The sequence below is a fragment of the Macaca nemestrina genome, chromosome 10 (assembly GCF_043159975.1).
Source record: "Macaca nemestrina isolate mMacNem1 chromosome 10, mMacNem.hap1, whole genome shotgun sequence".
NCBI classification, from domain to species: Eukaryota; Metazoa; Chordata; class Mammalia; order Primates; family Cercopithecidae; genus Macaca; species Macaca nemestrina.
Window position 1 is genome coordinate 138,716,091 of NC_092134.1, and position 20,081 is coordinate 138,736,171.

Below are 20,081 nucleotides of genomic sequence, written 5' to 3' on the forward strand. Positions count from 1 at the left end.
TCTCTGAAATACAGAATAACAGTAGAAATACACCTTATTGCCCTTTTCAAATGGTTAAATTGCAACAGGTTGGGACCTACGGGCACTTGGACTGAGAAATTTTCTACAAGATGCCAAGAAATAGAAATGGTTGTGGCGAATCTGCGGTCGCGGGTCCGCGGGCTGGAAAGTGTAAGTGGGCAAGTCAGCTGGTTTCCCAGTGCAGGACGCGCTGACAGCTCGAGTGAGCGGACTGCTCAGGACTTCGGAACTAGGCGAGGTGAGCTCAGAACCGAGTGACGACGCCCTTTCAGACTGACACCCGTTGCAGAGGGATTAGTCCCCTCACCCGGTTGAAGTTTCTCTGCCTTCCTTTTGCCTAATGTGAGCCTCAGAGCCTCCGCTCTGTTGGCTGTGTGTGTTCGGTCCAGCCCTCCTCCCATCCCGTTTTCTTCTGGGAAACTTCCCTGGATCACGGTTGCTAAAACTGAGCCAAGGCTTCAGGATAGACCATTAGTCTAAAAAAAGAGTGAGGGGAGAAAGAACTAAAGCTACCAGTTTCTTGAAACACAAATCTGAATGTTGAACCAGAGCTTTTGTGTCTGCCTTCTCTCTCTCTTTTTTTTTTTTTTCCAACGTTCCTGATTCATTCATTTTTTTGCATTTATTAGCGGTTGGTTCTTTTTTATTGCTGTGTAGTACTTATCTCATAAAATAAACAAGTTTACTATTCTACTATTACGCATTTTGGTTGTTGCCAGTTTGGGGCTATTATAAATAAAACTTGTATGGGCATTCTTCCCTGTATACTTCAGCGAACGTATGCGTGTGTGTGTATTTGGATATATACTTAGGAGTGAAATTTCTACATAAAATAGACCTTTATGTAGTTTCGGTAGTTTTCTAACTTTATAAAAATTTTTATTGCTTTACGTTTAATGTTAATTCTTCCTGAGTAAAACAAATGCCCTGTCTATTTGCATTATGGTGAAATAGACGGAGATTTTTGTGTATAGCCTACATACAGATTTGAAAATATAGTCTGGATAATTCAACTTACCAGCCCCGCCCCCCCACCACACGTACAAAAGTCCTTTGAGTTTTTTTTTTAATATATATTTCAGGTGATATCTTTTTAAAGAACCATATGAATAATTGCTTTTCTTTATTTTTCCCGTGAGCACCATAAAATAAAAACGCCACACAATCCAACAATTATTTATTAGTTTTTGCCATTCCCAACATCCTGCTTAATACATGGAATACAAGACAGTATTCCTCCCACTTCAAGAAGACTGTTTTCTAGCAAGAGTAAGAAATAGAGGCCGGGCGCGGTGGCTCAAGCCTGTAATCCCAGCACTTTGGGAGGCCGAGACGGGCGGATCACGAGGTCAGGAGATCGAGACCATCCTGGCTAACACAATGAAACCCCGTCTCTACTAAAAATACAAAAAAAAATTAGCCGGGCGAGGTGGCGGGCGCCTGTAGTCCCAGCTACTCGGGAGGCTGAGGCAGGAGAATGGCGTAAACCCGGGAGGCGGAGCTTGCAGTGAGCCGAGATAGCGCCACTGCACTCCAGCCTGGGCGACAGAGCAAGACTCCGTCTCAAAAAAAAAAAAAAAAAAAAAAGAGAGCGTGGTTAGTGCCATGATTCAAATAAGTCCAGGCTAATATGAGAGCCTGTCGGGACCCAGTCCAGTTTTGGGAAGTTGAATAAGTCTTCCTAGAGGCTAAACTGAGACCTGAAGAATTAGCAATTGTTATCCAACGGAATTAAAATCAGTAAGAGTGGTCTAGGCCAAGGAAAAGGCATTCAAAAAGATTCGGCATGGAAAGAGAAGTTTGGTATTGACAGAAGTTCAGAATGGCTGGGAAATAAAATTTGTGAATTTGTGTGTTAGCAAGGAGAGGTGCAGTTTCTGAGAAAAGAGTGGAAATATAAGCAGGGGTGTTGTAAACTGGGATAAGGAGTTTACATTTTATCCCAAGAGCAATGGAATGTCATAGAAAGTTTTTAAACGGATGAACAACATGATCAGATAAGTATATTCCTTTCTTTAAAAGAAAGGGTACTATAACTTCAGTGTAGAAAATAATGTGAGAACTGATTTGATGGGAGAAAGCCTAGCCATAGGAAGTCCAGTTACAAGGCTAATGAATAAATAAATCTTTAATTGATGTTGATTCTTACTTCCTTTAACTAGATTTTCTTCTTTCTTAGTAGTGTCTAGGTTGCCTTTGGGTGTGGGCCAGAAGTGGAGGTTCTGTACGCTCTATTTTCTGTGTATCTTCTTCCCACATGGAAATCTTTCTAACACTTTCTTACTCCCCTTCCCCCAGTCACATCTCATGACCACAACCTCTAAGTTCTCCGGAATCACTGCTTGGTCCCTGATTTGCTTCTTTGACTTTCTTTTTACCAGCGGTTTCATAAGCTTTGTATTTCCCCACCCATGAACTCTCCCTAAGAATTCTCTCTGCTCATCTCTTCATGGTCCTTCCCTATTATTGAGAACCCTGCCTTGGAATATAAAGTACTTTATGGCCATAATTTTTTTTTTCTTAAATCAAGTTTAAAACAAAGTGTTTGTTTGTTTGTTTGTTTTTAAGAAGCACTTTGTTTTCTCCATGGAAGTACAGGGATAAACACTTGGGAAAAACTAGAATAATTGGCTCAGAGTCACACATATAAAATCGCTTGAATGGTGGAATGTTTTCTTAGAAGTAGGACAACAATAATGAAATAAATTTCTTTATGGACTTATAACCTTCTGCTTTTTTGTTAGTTCTTTAGAAATCCTGTCAAAGAACATGAAGAAAAACAGAGAAAGATTCTGCAATAGAGAGAGAGAATTTGTATATAAATTTAAAGTAGGAAGCCAGTGCTTAGAACTGAGAGTGCCACTCAGATTTCCTGTTCAAGAGAATGCCAGTCATTTACATGGACGTCTGATGCTGCTGCACAGTTTACCGTGCTTTATAGAAAAAGGTGAGGACTGATTTTTTTTAAAGTAACATCGTTTTAGTAGTTTCAATAGTCTGTCATTAGAAGTTTCATATTAGAAAGCATAAACCTAAGAAGCTTTAAAATAGGAACAGCCATAAAATAGGAACTGATTCCAAGAATAAAAACATTTCCCCAGAGCTTTATTAAGTGTTTTTTTCTATAAGTGGTAGTTGTTTATAAAGTATAAAAATTGGATTTTATAATGAAAAATTAGCTACCAAGTTTGGAATTACAGGAGCTCTTCTGAATTTAGTTGGGTGAAGTTATAAGGCAGTTTAGCATTATAGTGGTAATAGCATTATAGTGGTAAATTGGTTGCCCTTTTAATAATCTGGTTATTAATTTCTGAGATGCCATAGAACAGAAAGTGTACTAATTTTTGAATAGTCTTTGCTTACCTACATTAGTTTTATAAAGTTATATGTATTAAACCATTTTTAAAGGTCTGTGTTCTATCTCACAGTCTAGGAAAAATTTTAAATTCAGAATATGTTAGATCATCAGTTAGAGTTATAAGAGAACCTAGAAACTTTATAGCCCAATCACATCGTACAAACAAGGAAACTGGGACATAAAGAGGTTAAATTATTTACCCAAGACAGTGGTTGTTGAAATATGGTTTCTAATCATTTAGCAGCAACAGCATCACCTGAGAGCTTGGTAGACATGCAAATTCTCAGGCTCCATCCCATTCCTGCTGAATCGGAAACTGGGGTAGCATGCGGCAGTCTGTTTAAATAAGGCCTCCAGGGGATTCTAATGCACACTTAAGATTGGGAACCACTGTCTAAAGTCGCAAACATAGTGATAATGATAGAGCCAGAGCCAGAACACGGGTGTCCTAGCTTTTCTCACAGTGCTCTTCCATTATGTCACTCTCTAAGTGGTGTCTGTAAAACTGAAATCGGTCAGTCATCTGAGTTAAATGTTTTAATAAGCTAGTCATTCAACTTCTCTTTCAAAGGATGTAACAATGTACCCTTTAAAGTTACATGGAAAACTCTTTTTAATCTAAATGCAGTAATGTTCAGACCCTCAAAATCTATAGCATTTTCTTTATGTCCTCATACCCCCGTGGCTTCAAACTGAAATATCAGGCTTAAGAAAGTAACATTACTTTATTAGTATCAAGGGAATACATAAGAGTTAAGACTTTTGACCTTTGTCTATGCGACAGCCTGTCATAGTAAAGGAAAATAATCATGAAATTAGTTAAATGACCCCCTAAGCTGATTTCATTTTAGTTGGAGATTCTATTAAGAGTATCAGCTTGATAAAATAAAATTTCATGTCCAGGCAAGGTGGCTCGCACCCGTAATCCCCGCACTTTGGGAGGCTAAGGCAGGTGGATCACTTGAGCTCAAGAGTTTGAGACCACCCTGGGCAACATGGCGAGACCCATCTCTACCAAAAATACAAAAATTAGCCATGCATGGTGGCATGCACCTGTGGTCCCAGCTACTCGGGAGGCTGAGGTGAGAGGATCACTGGAGTCCAGGAATTCAGGGCTGCTGTGAGCTGCAATCATGCCACTGCACTCCAGCCTGTGTAACAGAGAGAGAACCCATCTCTAAATAAATCAATAAAAATTTAAAAATAAGATTTCAGGTTGGAATTCTCAGCCAGGTAAAATGTTCCCTATTTATCCCTGGATTTTGCTGATGATGGTGTTTGATGTCCCTGTAACAGACTTAAAAGAAGCTCTGACTCAATTTATAGAAGAAGAATCCCTCAGAGATTATGATAGAGATGCTGAAGCATCCCTGGAAGCTGTGAAATCAGGTGAGGTGGATTTACATCAGCTGGCGAGTACGTGGGCCAAAGCTTATGCGGAGGTAAGAAAATAGGTCAGATCGTAAATTTCAGGGATATTCTGGATTTGGGTGAAAATTTGTAAAATGCTATGGTAATCCTGAAATAGTTGTAAGATCCCTTTTCTCCACATACCAACATTCTATAATAAATATGTTGCTGCTTCTGTGCTTCCTGTATCAGGGTGAGCACGTAAGACAAAGTGCTTTCTATGTAATACCTTCGTAAAACAAGAGGCTACTTGTGTATATCTCACCAGCATAGGGTCACCAGATTTAGTAATTAAAAATATATGGCCGGGCGCGGTGGCTCAAGCCTGTAATCCCAGCACTTTGGGAGGCCGAGACGGGCGGATCACGAGGTCGGGAGATCGAGACCATCCTGGTTAACACGGTGAAACCCCGTCTCTACTAAAAAATACAAAAAACTAGCCGGGCGAGGTGGCGGGCGCCTGTAGTCCCAGCTACTCGGGAGGCTGAGGCAGGAGAATGGCGTGAACCCGGGAGGCGGAGCTTGCAGTGAGCTGAGATCCGGCCACTGCACTCCAGCCTGGGTGACAGAGCGAGACTCCGTCTCAAAAAAAAAAAAAAAAAAAAAATATATATATAGGGCACCCAGTTAAGTTAGAATTCCAGATAAATGAATTTTTTTTAGTATGTCAACACATTACATGGAACATATTTATACTAAAAAATTTTTCACTATCTGAAATTCTAATTTAAGTGAATGTTCTGTGTTTTATCTGGCAGCCCTAAACCAGCAATAGTAATTCGTTTAACCTTTGGTTTACTTTTATAAACTTACCTTCATTATTGTTGTGTAGTCACATAATATCATTTTCTATTTAAATAATATACCGTTTCATAAAGTCTAAGGTGCCGTTAGGTGTACCACAAATGATTTTAGGTACTAAGAAAGAGCACTGCAAATTAAACTATGAGAGAATGCCAAGATGACCTCAAGTATAAGAGGCAAAGAAAAGACTCAAAAATATCCATTGCATTTATCAAGTAATCTTGCCTGTGGCAAGATCAGTTTCAGTAAGTTGGTGGTGGTGGAAACTAGATTTCGTTGACTTTAAGAATGTGAGAGTGTGGAAATAGGAAGAATTAGTATACTAACTGAAGAAGTTTGAATATAAAGAGGTGAAGGATGGGGCACTGGCTAAATGGGAACACAAGGTCAAAGGTTTGTTTTTTAAGATGGCAGAGTTTAGGACTAGAAGGGATAGAATCCAGAACTCAAATGGAGAATTAATCATAACTGGGAAGACAGATACTTCTCCAGTTATAGCCAAAGAGAAGCAGGAAAGGTTGGATATAAATCTAGATAATTTTATTAATTTGGTAGCAGGAAGTTGAGAATATTCTCTTCTGATTGTTTCAACTTTAAGGAAAGACAGGTTATTTGTTTAGATGAGGCCGTAGGTATAGTAAGATTGTTGGATATTTAAGGAGAAAACTGAGCAGGCAATGATAGGATTGCCAGGCATCATTGAGGCCAAGATTAAGAGTGGCACCAGTTTGTCACTGTAAACTTTATAGAGTTTTGTGATTTTTCTGCTGCAGCTCTCTAAAGCCTGACTGCGGGCATAGAGAAGAGGAGTAAGATTCGGGTTTTGTTAGGTAGGTAAGATAAGGTACATCAGTCAAGGGAGTTGAGGATATCGGCAAGACAGTGGTTGAATGCTAGATCACAAAACGTAAGCTACATAGGGAAGGAAGTGAAGCTAGGTGGCAGTTGATGGCTGATAAAAAAATGAAAACATTGAGAAACTTATAAAGTGGAGGTCCTAATGAGGTTAAATATCAATTACCTGGGAATTATTGAGTGAGAAATCTTGGGTGGAGGTTATAGTCAGAGACTAGAATGTTTGAATACTGACTGACTGAGTTTCTGGTGAGGATACTAAATGGTTGGCTGAGGTGGTGTGGAGAACTAGTAAATTTTGCATGTGAACAATGACTATCTGGGCTGGTGGTACAGGGGTAAAAGAATTTACCAAGACAGTTGTAGATAAAGAAAGGTGGATTTATTAGAGAAAGCAGGAAAATACATTGCGAGGAGGCAATAGGCAGGCCAGCAGAAGAGAAGCTGACTTCAAGGAAACAAAGGCTTGCTGGAGATTTTATAGGACAACATTTATGCTGTATGCTGTAGAGTGCTGCGTACAGTACTGATAACCCCAAGATTGCAGTGAGCTGCAGTCTTGCAGCTATCTTGCAGGTGTCTGGTGAAAGTTGGGCGCAGGAGGGCTACATGGCCTGGACCGGGGTGTCCAATCTTTTGGCTTCCCTGGGCCACACTGGAAGAAGAAGAATTGTCTTGGGCCACACATAAAATACACTAACGTGAAGGATAGCTGATGAGCTAAAAAAAAAAAAAAAAAAAAAAAATATATGGCAATTTATGAATTTGTTGTGTTGGGCGGCATTCAAAGCCATCCTGTGCCACAGGTTGGACAAGCTTGGTCTGGCCATGAAGAAAGCCAGACTTATAGCTTCTCTGCTTTTTCTTTTTGCTTTCCCCTGGTCCTTCCAGCCTGACTCCTTTGCCCTAACTGGGACTCCACAGTAAAGACTGTAGAGTTCAGGAAAGTAAGAAGGCAGGGCCTTGGATGGGTATCCACATGGATATCCAGGTAACCCAGGTTGCAGGATGTGGGGCAGAGAGGAAGTCTTTGAACTTGGTGCCAAAGCTTTACAGGAATGAGGGTGAGTGACGGACAGGTAGGTTGTTAGATAATAATGGCCATGAAAGATAAGGGGTGCTGAATGGTTTGAACCTCAGAGAAGTCAGATGTTATGCCTGGAAGTGGAGGTGGAGAAATAATGGCCTGGACATTGAATAGCTTTCTCTGTGCAGCCACTTCCTTAGTGCCCCATTCCTCTCAGCTGTCACAGTCCCCTTTCTAGTAGCATCTGTCCTGAGGGAGTGGCATAAATTAGATCAAGGAAAAAACTATGCTTAGTTCTTCTCACGTAGGTATCTTCTACCTATTCATAAGGCTTGCCCTAGACTGAGTTTAAAATTAATGCTGCAGATTATTGTAGTTGAATGATCTGGTAGTGGGGCTACTGAACATCTGGTGTTACGTGTGGCCAAGCACATCCCTACAGTCTTGCAGTAGTTCCTCCCTACAAAATTTCAACTTTGCCCTGAAGTGAATTTTAAACAGAAATTAAGTCCCATGGGCTGGTTATAATTCCTACAGCAGTACCACCTCTAAAGATGAACAGTTATCAGAACAGTGTTGGAGTTTCAGAGGCATAGAGTAGATGAAATCCTAGTTCCTAGGTTCAGCTAGTCTCCTGCCTTCTGATGTAGCAGCTGGTTGAAGTGAAAGAGAACAAATTAGAAAAGTTTCCCTGTTGACTGACTGAGTTCAATATACCTGTTTCTGTGATGTGTTCAATTGTTTTAAGGTAAATTATTACTCTTTAAGTCATATTATAAATTCCAGTTTTTAATATTTTCATGGGTAAGAAAAGGGAAGAATTTAGTTTAGTTTTTTTTTTTTACAGGTATCTTTTGCAAAGATCTATAATGGAAAAAACATCAAAATCTTTGTTTTGTTGCTGCTTCATGCCATTAAATCATATGATCTTTGACAAGGGCCTTCTCAGCTATCAGTTTCCTCTGACGAGTTGAGGAGGCTGCCCTTGGAATAGGCATCTGTACCTGCCTGGATGTATCTGTGTGTGCTGAGGGCATTCCCATTTTGTTTCTCCCTGTTTCTGCTTTTCTTGTCTATCAGCATTTACTCAGTCCCTTCATCATTTTAATAGCTACCATTTTTATATACTTAAAAGCCTGCTTATATTTTAAAAAGAAAACGTAACACTAGAAAAGGTCAAACTAAAAGCATAATTACACATTTATCTTGATATAGGTATGCATGAATTTGGCTTTCATTCACAGGTGACCACATAGGTCACCTTATTTTCTAAATATGTAACCTATTTTAGCAGTATTTTTTTAGTAATGAAAAGTTTTCTCTGATTATGTAACTAATGCATGCAAGTTATTTTACCATACAGGATGCAGTATGTTAGAATATAAATAAAGGCTATCAGAAATCCCACTGTCCTGAAATAGCCACCATTGGCGTTTTGTTGATCGTGTGTGTGTGTGTGTGTGTGATTTCACAGAAATGAGGTCATAGCCTACGCTTTTATTATGGACACTTCCTATCCCTTCCTCTGCATTAGTACCTCTTTCTCATTTCTGCTTCCAGGTAACTTATGTTAAGAACTTAGTCTGTGTCTCTCCACATTTTTTTTTCTGTACTTAGATAATCCTATATAATACACACACATTCATATATATATAAAAGAGGGTCTTTCTGTCATTGATGTACAAAAATTGAATCATATACGTACTTTTCTGGTAGTCTGTTAAATAAAAATACTAGGTCATGATTTAAGAATGTCTGTATATTGTCTTGTAGACCACATTAGAGCACGCGAGGCCTGAAGAACCCAGCTGGGATGAAGATTTTGCAGATGTGTACCATGACCTAATTCATTCTCCTGCCTCTGAAACGCTCTTAAATTTGGAACATAATTACTTTGTTAGTATCTCAGAACTGATTGGTGAGAGAGATGTGGAACTGAAAAAATTACGAGAGAGGTATTTCAAATTTCTTGCATTATCAGAATGAAATGTTACATTGTCAAATAGATGGCCTGCAGAACAACTTGTTTTTATTTTTTACAAAAAGGATAAGATAGAAAAAAATACTTCAATATTAGAAATTAATTTTCTTGTATGTTTACATGTGTAACTACAACTGGGAGGGTCCTCATAGGTTTATACACCTTCTAAGTGGTTTACCTAAATAAATGATGCTGGTGGCCTTGTATATTCTTATCTCTAATAAGAGGAATAGATTACTTCCTTAGAAGGTTTGCTTTGTTCCAGGCACTGTGCAAAGTGCTTTGGATGCCCTGTCTCATTTGATCTTTACCATAACCCTACTATTATTTCCATTTTACAGATGAAGAAGTTTTTGCTTAAATAAGTAACTTGTCCAAGGGCATGCTGGAATTTGAAACCAGGAAATCTGACTTCAGAACTGTTAACCACTGTACCATTCTGTCTCCCTATTCAGAACCTCTGCATTGCCCTGCTCTAACTATGTCCATGGCTCTTTCAGTTCATTTTGTATGCTCAAGTACCTTAGAAAAAAATAATAACGCCAGTATTGTTCCAAGACATTGTAATTAGATTTGAATTCCTACTGTATAGATTACTTAACACAGTATACAAACAATGCTTTTATTATTTATTTTTTCTTCGGAGTATGTCAAAAACTTCTAGCATTGTGTATTTTAAAATAAGAAGTGGCCTCCCTGACTGCTTTCTAATAACTAGATAAATTGTGATAGGAATTCAGGATGTGTCCTTCTAGGTAATCCATTGTAATTTAGCAGAATCTAATAACATTCATTATCTTAAAAACACTTATTTAAGACATTGGGTGTATATGCAATGAAGGTAATATTTTTAGTGTTGCTTTGATTGTGAGAGTGCATAAGTACTAAATCACTTTTTTTTTTTTTTAGTGTAACTGATTTAATAGTCCCAAAGGAGTAAATTTAAAAAGATGTGCTGGTTTGTTCCTGGTTCTCATTAGCTTCCCATTAGAAAACAGTAAGGCTAGCAAGATGAGAATGATCTTTGGAACGTTGTCATGGTTAAGAACATTTTAAGTACAGAAAAATAATAAGCAAATGTATTTAATAATTGTTCCTGAGGGATACCCTCTTCTGTGTACCAAATTAGCATTTTTTTTTATATGGCATAGATTTGTAAATTTTCATAACAATTGTACTCCTCTGGACCATTTATGCTCATACTTTGTAAAATATTAGAATGATCTCTTTGTCAAAAAGAACATGATGTTTTGAGATATTTGTCACTGTTTATAGGTTTGGTTTGTTGACCAGCTCTGTTGAGGCAGTTTATTCCTTTTTGATGAGATACCTGTAGTGAGTGGTTGCCACTAGGTATATAGTTGAAACATATTTCCCTGGGGAAGACAAAATTTTTTTTCTAGTTCTTTATTATGTAACCAGTAAAATTGTGAATATAGTTTAAAAAGAAGAACAAAATATAGAATTAGGTTTTTAAAAATACATAAAAATAGAATTACCTAATACTAATTAATTACTTTCTGTTGAACTTCATTTGTTTGATTTTTCCTCCTAGGCCTTCAAATAATATAACCTTAAAGTCATCCTGAATCTGTTACTAGCTCTCAGGTCTTCTGTGACTATACTCATTCTGCCTCTTTGGGTATATTGATAAATTCCCACTTTGGCTCCCTATACTTCCATTCCTAGTACTTCAGTTCGTCTATTGAGTGATTCTAACTTGCAGCACAGTTCGCTGCCTGTACCCCCCAGAAAACTCTATATCTAGCCATTAATAGTCTATAATGGTTCCTTTTTCTAAATCAGAAGAAGATTTCTGTTCTACATGATTCTTCATCTTTTGGGAAGTTGAATTAACTTACTAATTAGCTGCATTTACTGGTATTCATACTTTTTTTTTCATGGAATAGTTTTTTAGTAGAGGTTTGTTTGGGTTTACTTCATTGTTTACAATGATCTTTGGCCATATTTCTTGATGGGGTTTGGCCTTCTTTTTTCTTTCTAAACATATAAATAATGCTTGAATTCATCTATTTTTAAAAGTTTTGTAATTTATTTTTCACCTGTCCAAACTGCTAGCTTGAAAAAAAAAAATAAGCTATATTCCTCTGGTAGGTACTATTTATTGCAAAGGTGAACAGTATGACTTAAGGTAAGTTGTAATTCACTAGTGTCTGTGGAGGTTGACCCGACATTTTGGTGCTTAATTTATTTATCCAGTTCATGAGCAGAAATGACACATTTTCTTATTTCTTATTTCATTTTAATGCCATTGTACATCTTTAAAAGACAGTTTCTTGGCATAGCATCAATAGTACAAGTTATAATGATCTTTTTTCTTTAAGTATCTTCAAGATAATATACAGGGGCCGGGCGCGGTGGTTCAAGCCTGTAATCCCAGCACTTTGGGAGGCCGAGATGGGCGGATCACGAGGTCAGGAGATCGAGACTATCCTGGCTAACAGTGAAACCCCGTCTCTACTAAAAAATACGAAAAACTAGCCGGGCGAGGTGGCGGGCGCCTGTAGTCCCAGCTACTCGGGAGACTGAGGCAGGAGAATGGCGTAAACCTGGGAGGCGGAGCTTGCACTGAGCCGAGATCGCGCCACTGCACTCCAGCCTGGGTGACAGAGCGAGACTCCGTCTCAAAAAAAAAAAAAAAAAAAAAAGATAATATACAGGATACAAGAGTTGTCACATCTGACATACTGAGCCAGGCTATATTTAGTATTTCATCGTGTAATAAAATTTTCTTCTATCTTAATCATAGAAAATATATGTTGTATCATCAGCTATATGATTAGCTAATTGCCTTTTGGACATATTTGGGATGAAATAAATGTTCATGAAATTTTATTTGTTGAATTTCTGTCTTTTCCTTCACAAGACATGTACTTTTTTTTTTAAGCAAACCAGATTCTAGATATTTCTTTAAACTTTAAAAATGGCAATGATACCTTTTATCCACTAGAGGGAACATGTGTAATGTAAAATAGTAATATATATTTATATCTAAGTTTGTATTTATAAATGTTTAGCAGTTATTTCTGTTTCTAAATAAGAATCTCACTTGCAAGCATAATTTTCACTTGACCTGTAGTAGTTATTAGAAATTAATGGAGTCATCTGCTTTAGAACTAAGTGGGATATTGAATATTTACTACCAGAAGGTATATATAGAAATGTATATATGTATAATTTGCTTGAATTTGATTTATCTCATATGTATAAGTATCTTAATCAGTGTTATAAATAAGTAAAAATTCACTCTTTTTTTTTTTTTCTTTTTTTTTTTGAGAAGGAGTCTCCCTCTGTCTCCCAGGCTAGAGTACAGTGACGCAATCTCAGCTCACTGCAACCTCCGTCTCCTGAGTTCAAGCAGTTCTCCTACCTCAGCCTCCCAAGTAGCTTGGATTACAGGCGCCCGCTACCATGCCCAGCTAATTTTTGCATTTGTAATAGAGATGGAGTTTCACCATGTTGGCCAGGCTGGTCTTGAACTCCTGACCTCAGGTAATCTGCCCACCTCGGCCTCCCAAAGTGCTGGGATTACAGGCGTGAGCCATCATGCCCGGCCAGAAATTCACTCTTAAGAGCAATTTACTTGAATTAACTAGGATGATAAAATTCTTTTAGTTTATATCTGTGCTTTGTTCTTTCCTAGTTTGTTAGAAATTCGTTTTAGAACAAACTTTTTGCATACATTTGTATTAGAAGATAATCTTTAATTTCAATGTTTTAAGTGAACTTATTTATTAAAATATAACATACATACAGAAAAGGCAACACACTGTGGGTGTACAGCTCAGGAAACTATCACAAATAAAGCATGACCACGTAACCATTGCCCAGATCAATGAATAGAATATTTCCAGCATTACGTAGGCCTCTTTCATGCCCTTTTAGTCCTTTACCCTTTCCCTCATAAATAACCATTATCTGTACTTCTACCACCACTGGTTAGTTTTTCCTGTAGGAAAAACCATTTTTTATTTTTACACGTTATTTCTTGGATAAATGCAGAAGGTGTGAATAACATCTTCAGACTGTATTTTACATCCCTCTGTAAATTTTATGGCTTAATAATAATTTGACTCAGGATCTAATTGTCTGCTTCTGGATATAATGTAAACTAACTTTCAGAGGTTGAAGTCACTTTAGTTCATATACAAATAGAAAATCCATTTTTTTTTTTTTTTTTTTTTTTTTTTTTTTTTTTTGAGACGGAGTCTCGCTGTGTCTCCCAGGCTGGAGTGCAGTGGCGTGATCTCGGCTCACTGCAAGCTCCGCCTCCCGGGTTCACGCCATTCTCCTGCCTCAGCCTCCCAAGTAGCTGAGACTACAGGCGCCCGCCACCACGCCCGGCTAGTTTTTTGTATTTTTTAGTAGAGACGGGGTTTCACCATGTTAGCCAGGATAGTCTCGATCTCCTGACCTCGTGATCCACCCGCCTCGGCCTCCCAAAGTGCTGGGATTACAGGCTTGAGCCACCGCGCCCGGCCAGAAAATCCATTTAAACTAAAATTGCAGAGTCTCTTCTTTGAGGAAATTTACAGGTGAAAAGAAGGTCCAGAGTTTTTAACATTAGCCATGGTAATTGAAAGATAACTTAGATTTTGACTGCATTAATCTATGCAATAAATTTAGATGAAAATTTAGCTGCACAAATGATGTTGATGTTATATGACACACTGTCATCATAATTTGGTAGTCTCCATTTCTGAGGATTCTGAGTACTTTCGAGTTATAATTCTCATTCCTGGACACATTTCTATAAAATAAATCTTTTATTTTCACTTTATAGAGAGTGTTCGATGAATCTGAAGGATCATATACCTTGAAAGTTTGATGAATATCCCTGATTTGCTTATTTGTGTTTTAGACAAGGTATTGAAATGGAAAAAGTAATGCAGGAGTTGGGAAAATCACTGACAGATCAAGATGTAAATTCACTGGCTGCTCAGCATTTTGAATCCCAGCAAGTAAGTGAAATACAGTGACTTTTAGGTATGCAGTTGCATTTTCTTTTGTTGTTTTTTTGTTGTCGTTTCGTTTTGTTTCGGTAAAAAAATTAACCAGTTGGTACACTGTTTCTTTTAGGACCTAGAAAATAAATGGTCGAATGAATTAAAACAATCAACTGCCATCCAAAAACAAGAGTATCAGGAATGGGTAATAAAACTTCACCAAGACCTAAAAAACCCCAACAACAGCTCCCTTAGGTATTTACTATGTGTTGTTCTTATTTGTATAATGGTCTATTGTTAGTAATGGTTTATATTTACTGCAAACTTAAACCTTTTAGCTGTATGTATTTTTATTTTTATTTTTTTATTTTTTTTATTTTTTTTTGAGACGGAGTCTCGCTCTGTCGCCCAGGCTGGAGTGCAGTGGCCGGATCTCAGCTCACTGCAAACTCTGCCTCCCGGGTTCACGCCATTCTCCTGCCTCAGCCTCCCGAGTAGCTGGGACTACAGGCGCCCGCCACCTCGCCCGGCTAGTTTTTTGTATTTTTTAGTAGAGACGGGGTTTCACCATGTTAGCCAGGATGGTCTCGATCTCCGGACCTCATGATCCGCCCGTCTCGGCCTCCCAAAGTGCTGGGATTACAGGCTTGAGCCACCGCGCCTGGCCATCTACATGTACTTTTAATTTGCTAGTGAAAGTTCAAGATAATTTTATGCTTCTTTTACCACCTTTTGCATTATAGGCTTTATGTGGATTATTTGGGGGGCAATGGTTATTGATTAGTTTGAAATAGAACTTTAGTTTTATGTTCTAGAAACATACACCTAAATACTTAAATACTATCTTTATTTCTTTAGTTTCCATTCCATGCAGTAAACATTGGTTGAATGCCAAACACTCTCTAAGCAGGAAAACAAAACACAACAAAACAAAAAACCTTCCTATATGGAGCTTATATTCTTGAAACAGAGACTGATCTATAAATAAATAATACTGTATAGAGTGGTATGTGCAGTAACAGAAGCATGTAGAGGTACAGAAATAGCATGGAGGATTTCTCATTAATTATAACTTGTGTGGCATCTCATGGCCTAAATAAATTGTGTTTCACATATTCCCTTAGAGCTTGGCCATGCCTATATTATTTCCTGGCTACGTATCTGTATGTTTGAGAATTAATTTTTTTCAAATCCTAAAGTATATTCAGTTGGAAATATACTGAGTACACTATAATAATCCTATTTCCAGCATATGCCAGTGTATGCTGTAAGTATTTTTAAATAGCATTTTATTTGTGTAATGTCAGTCTCATGTCTTTTTTTTTTTTTTTTTCTTTTGGTCATATACCCAGTCCCTTGCCAAGTGTTTAGCTCTTGACACTAGCACATAAGACATGCTCAGTAAAAATTTATGGGATGAATGGATGTACAGATGGATAGGTTATCATTAACTCTTTATCTGACATTTGTAGCATCTCTTATCTAAATATTACGGGTTTTCATTTGCCTTACCGTTTTCCCCAGGCTGTCTGTTGCAGCCTGCTATGAACCATTCTACATCCCTTATTTTCCAACCAGCCTTTTAAAAATAACAATAGAATAGGGAAAAAAAATCAGAGTGCATCATACGTGAAGCTTTCTAAAATGAACGTGTGTATTGAGCCAAAATGTAAAATGTATACTGTATATTGTAGTCAGAAACATTGAAAGCCACTGACTTAAGGAAGCTGTGAAAGCCTTTTTGCTGTAAAAGTTATCCCTTCATGATCATGCTACTGCCCTCCAGCCTGGGTAACAAGAATGAGAAACTGTCTCTTAAAAAAAAAAAGTTATCCCTTACTTTGCTGCTAGAGTTTCAGAAATTCAATCTTTAGAATCAATTTCATTGCATAAATATTGGCCTGTAGCTGCTGCTGGTTTTAAAAATCAGGTATTCCTAGGAAATAATGTTTTTATTGTGACTTTGTTACTTTGCTTTTCTTTTTGATAGATGTTTCTTTGGGCAGGAGAGATCTGTTTTCAACACAACTATATGTGGAACTCCTATATGAGATTGATAAAAGTAGTATTTCTAAATTTATTTTTGCTTTGTTTTCTTTAAAGTCAGGTCAGTTGAGGAATAAATTACATGAAGTTAAAGTTCTTCTGTTTTAGGTGTACAGTTTGATGAATTTTGACAAACTTAGTCATAAAATCATCACCGCAATCAAGATACAGAATTTCCCTTTTTTGTAGTTTTACTTCATTGTAGTTTGATTTTTCTAGAATGTCACATAAATGGAATCAAACTGTGTGTAGCAATTTGTATCTTGCTTCTTTCAGGTGGCATAATACTTTTGAGACTCATTTGAGTTGTGTTTATCAGTGGTTCTTTTTATTACTCAGTAATACTCTATCATCCATTTGTTTATCCATTTACTCAGTGATGGACATGTGGGGTATTTCCAGATTTTAGCAATTATAAAGCTGTTATAAACATTCATGAACAGGTCTTGTGTAAACATGTGTTTTGATTTCTCTTTCATAAATATGTAATCCCTCTCCCCTAGCAATGGGATTGCTTGGTCATATGGTAAGTGTACATTTAACTTCAGAAGAAACTGCCAGACTATTTTCCAAAGTGACTGTACAATTTTGCATTCCCACCACCAATGTATGAGGGTTCTAAATGTTCCATATCTTCATCAGCACTCAATATTGCTGTTTAGACATTCTAGTATGTTTTGCAGTGATGTCTATAATTTTACTTTGCATTTCCCTGATGCCTAATTATGTTAACATTTTTTCATGTGCTGGAAAAATGTGTCTTCTTATTGAGTTGTGAGAGTTCTTTATATATTCTGGATACAAGTCCCTCATCCAATAATGTGTTTTACAAATATATTCTCCCACTCTGTGGCTTGTCTTTTCATTTTCTTAATTGTGTCTGTCAGAGAGTTAAGTTTTTCATTTTAGTTAAGTGCAGTTTATCAATTAAAGACTATTTCTTCAAAGTATTTTTAGGTTCACAGCAAAACTGAGAGGAAGGTACTAAGATTTATCCCCTGACCTACAAATGCATAGTCTTTCCCATTATCAGCATCCCCCAGCAGGGTGGTACCTTTGTTGTGATCGAGAACGTATATTGACGTAATCATTCAAAGTCCATAGTTTACATTAGGGCTCACTCTTGCCATTGTATATTCTGTCAGTTTAGACAAATGTATAGTGACATGTGTCTGCCATTATAGTACCACACAGAGTAGTTTTGTTACTCAAAAATCCTCTGTGCTTGGTCAATTTATCTATTTTTAAATAGTTTCTATCTTGTCTAAGATATCTTTGCCTAATGGAAGATCACAAATATTTTATCCTGTATTTTTTCTTCTAGAAGTTTTATTGTTTTAGCTTTTACATACAGGTCATGATATGTATTGTTTCACACATATGTGTGTATATGACATATATCCACCAACGTATATATTTATGCATGTATGTTGGTCTATAGTTTGTTTATTTGTTTCTTATAACATCTTAATTTGGTTTCGGTGTCAGGTTAATGGTGGCGTTATAAAATGAGTTGATCTGTGGTCACTAGTCTGATACCATGTTTTGCTTTCTAGTATCTCCCTTTGTTTCTGCTCTTTGCTAAAATTGCTTGTGTGTTGTCTCCCTTTCCACTAGATCTTTTAACATGCTGGTTATAGTTTTTGAAAGTCCCTTTCTTTTAGTCCCCGTATCTGGATCGTTTCTAAACCTATTTCTGTTGATTGCTTTATCTCTCGACAGTGGGTTGGGTCTTCTTGCTTTTCTGGGTGTCTCCTCTTCATTTTCCTTCTCCCCGCCACCCACCCACCAAGACAGTCTCTCTCTGTCTCCCAGGCTGGAGTACAGCGCCGCGATCTCGGCTCACTGCAACCTCCACCTCCTGCGTTCAAGCCATTCTCCTGCCTCATCCTCCCAAGCAGCTGGGATTACAGGCACACGCCCCCACACCTGGCTAATTTTTGTATTTTTAGTAGAGACGGTGTTTCACCGTGTTGGCCAGGCTGGTCTTGAACTCCTGACCTCGTGATCTGCCCACCTCAGACTCCCAAAGTGCTGGGATTGCAGGCATGAGCCATCGCACCCAGCCTATTTTTCTTCTTTTCTTTTTTTTTTAACTGAATGCTGGATATTGTGGGTATTAGAAGAGACTGAGGTTAATAGTATTTACGTCCAGGAATGAACTGTATTAATGTGAAGGTTGTTCACATCTTATTATTAGCAGTTGAGGTAAGTTTGGTTTCTTTTTTTTTTCCCTTAGCATTAGACTTTCTTTATTAGCTTATTCACTGGAATGATGCTTGGAGAAATCTGAAAATGCTTGGCAAGTTTGTTAGAGATCTTGTTTTCATATAATGTTTAGACTTTCTGGCTTTCTTTTTAAAATTTTTCTAATTTTTTTATTTCAATAGGTGTTTGGGGAATAGGTGGTGTTTGGTTACACAAATAAGTTCTTTAGGTGGTGTTTGGTTACACAAGTAAGTTCTTTAGTGGTGATTTCTGAGATTTTGGGGCACCCATCACCCAAGCAGTGTACACTGTACCCAATGTGTAGTCTTTTACCCCACTTTTATCCCAGTTTGGTTTCGTGTCTGTCAGGACCTTCAATGTACCGCAGGCTTCATTTTCTACTGGTGCTACTTTGTGCTTAGAATGGCACTTGGGGGTCCAGGAGGATTTTTCGCTGTCTCTCTGCTCCATCCCTTGCTTTCAGCAGTCTTCGCATGCCAGAGCTGCAGAGCGGAGTCTGTCTCCATCCTTTTGCTCTGCCTCCCAGCAGCAGACTTGTTACTTGAATCTAGGCTCATAGTTGGGGGTCAGGAAGATCACTTTGTTCAACTCTTCTCCTTCTTTGTTGTCTTTGTCAGCTCCTAGTTTGGTCAAGCCTCATGTATCTTGATTCTCAGCATTTCTGCCTGTGCCCTTGAGAAGGCTCTTTTGTCTCCTGCCTTCAGTCTTTTCTGGAAATACCTGATGGAGGCCAATGGAAAAGAGTTTGCAAGTTCCTGTGTCTGTGGCTCCAACCTATTCTAGCTTGATATGCTAGCCCACTTGGCCTTCAAGAATCTGTTAAAATTTTAGCTGCTTTCTTTTTACCCGCTTGTATGACAGCATCCTATTTCAGCTATGCTCTAACAAAGACGAAACTCCTTAGAAGTCCTGTCGGTCCTTGGAGGGATATGTCCCGGTGTGGAATTCAGTTTACAAGGTTGCCTTATTATCACATCTCTGATGGACTCCAGAAAGGTGTGATTTTGTTGATCAGCAGGCCTCAGCCTTTTGAGCACCAGGGACCAGTTTCACGGAAGACAGTTTTTTTCCAGGAGAGGCAGGGAGGGTTTGGGGATGAAACTGTTCCACAAGGAGCACACGACCTAGATTGCCTGCATGTGCAGTTCACAACACAGTTCACGCTCCTATGAGAACCTAATGCTGCCGCTGATTGGATGGGAGGTGGAGCTCAGGTGGTCATGCTCACTCACCTGCTGCTTCCTGCTGAGCGGCCCGGTTCCTAACAGGCCAGTACGGGGGGATTGGGGTCCCGTTGTAGATTGTATGGCTAGGTTTAAATTTACCGTATCTACTAATGAAGTCAGTCATTGAGTCTAATGGGGCTATTGGGATTAGCCCCAA

The 20,081-nt window shown here is 38.2% G+C and overlaps 1 protein-coding gene across 4 annotated transcripts in view; it reads left to right on the plus strand.

Annotated features, from left to right (window-relative positions):
• Positions 1–5: 5 nt before the first annotated feature.
• Positions 6–20,081, plus strand: part of FERRY3 (FERRY endosomal RAB5 effector complex subunit 3) — a 51,461-nt gene continuing 31,385 nt past the window's right edge. The window contains exons 1-6 of one of the 4 annotated variants that reach the window (XM_071072347.1): positions 6–259; positions 2,766–2,968; positions 4,676–4,821; positions 9,249–9,430; positions 14,339–14,438; positions 14,557–14,678. In XM_071072347.1, coding sequence (XP_070928448.1) covers positions 2,791–2,968; positions 4,676–4,821; positions 9,249–9,430; positions 14,339–14,438; positions 14,557–14,678 — 728 coding nt within the window. In that variant the 5' untranslated portion in view covers positions 6–259; positions 2,766–2,790. Of the gene's footprint in view, positions 260–2,765; positions 2,969–4,675; positions 4,822–9,248; positions 9,431–14,338; positions 14,439–14,556; positions 14,679–20,081 lie in introns of those variants that run through there. The other 3 variants (XM_011745493.3, XM_011745492.3, XM_071072348.1) reach the window with 3 other exon arrangements.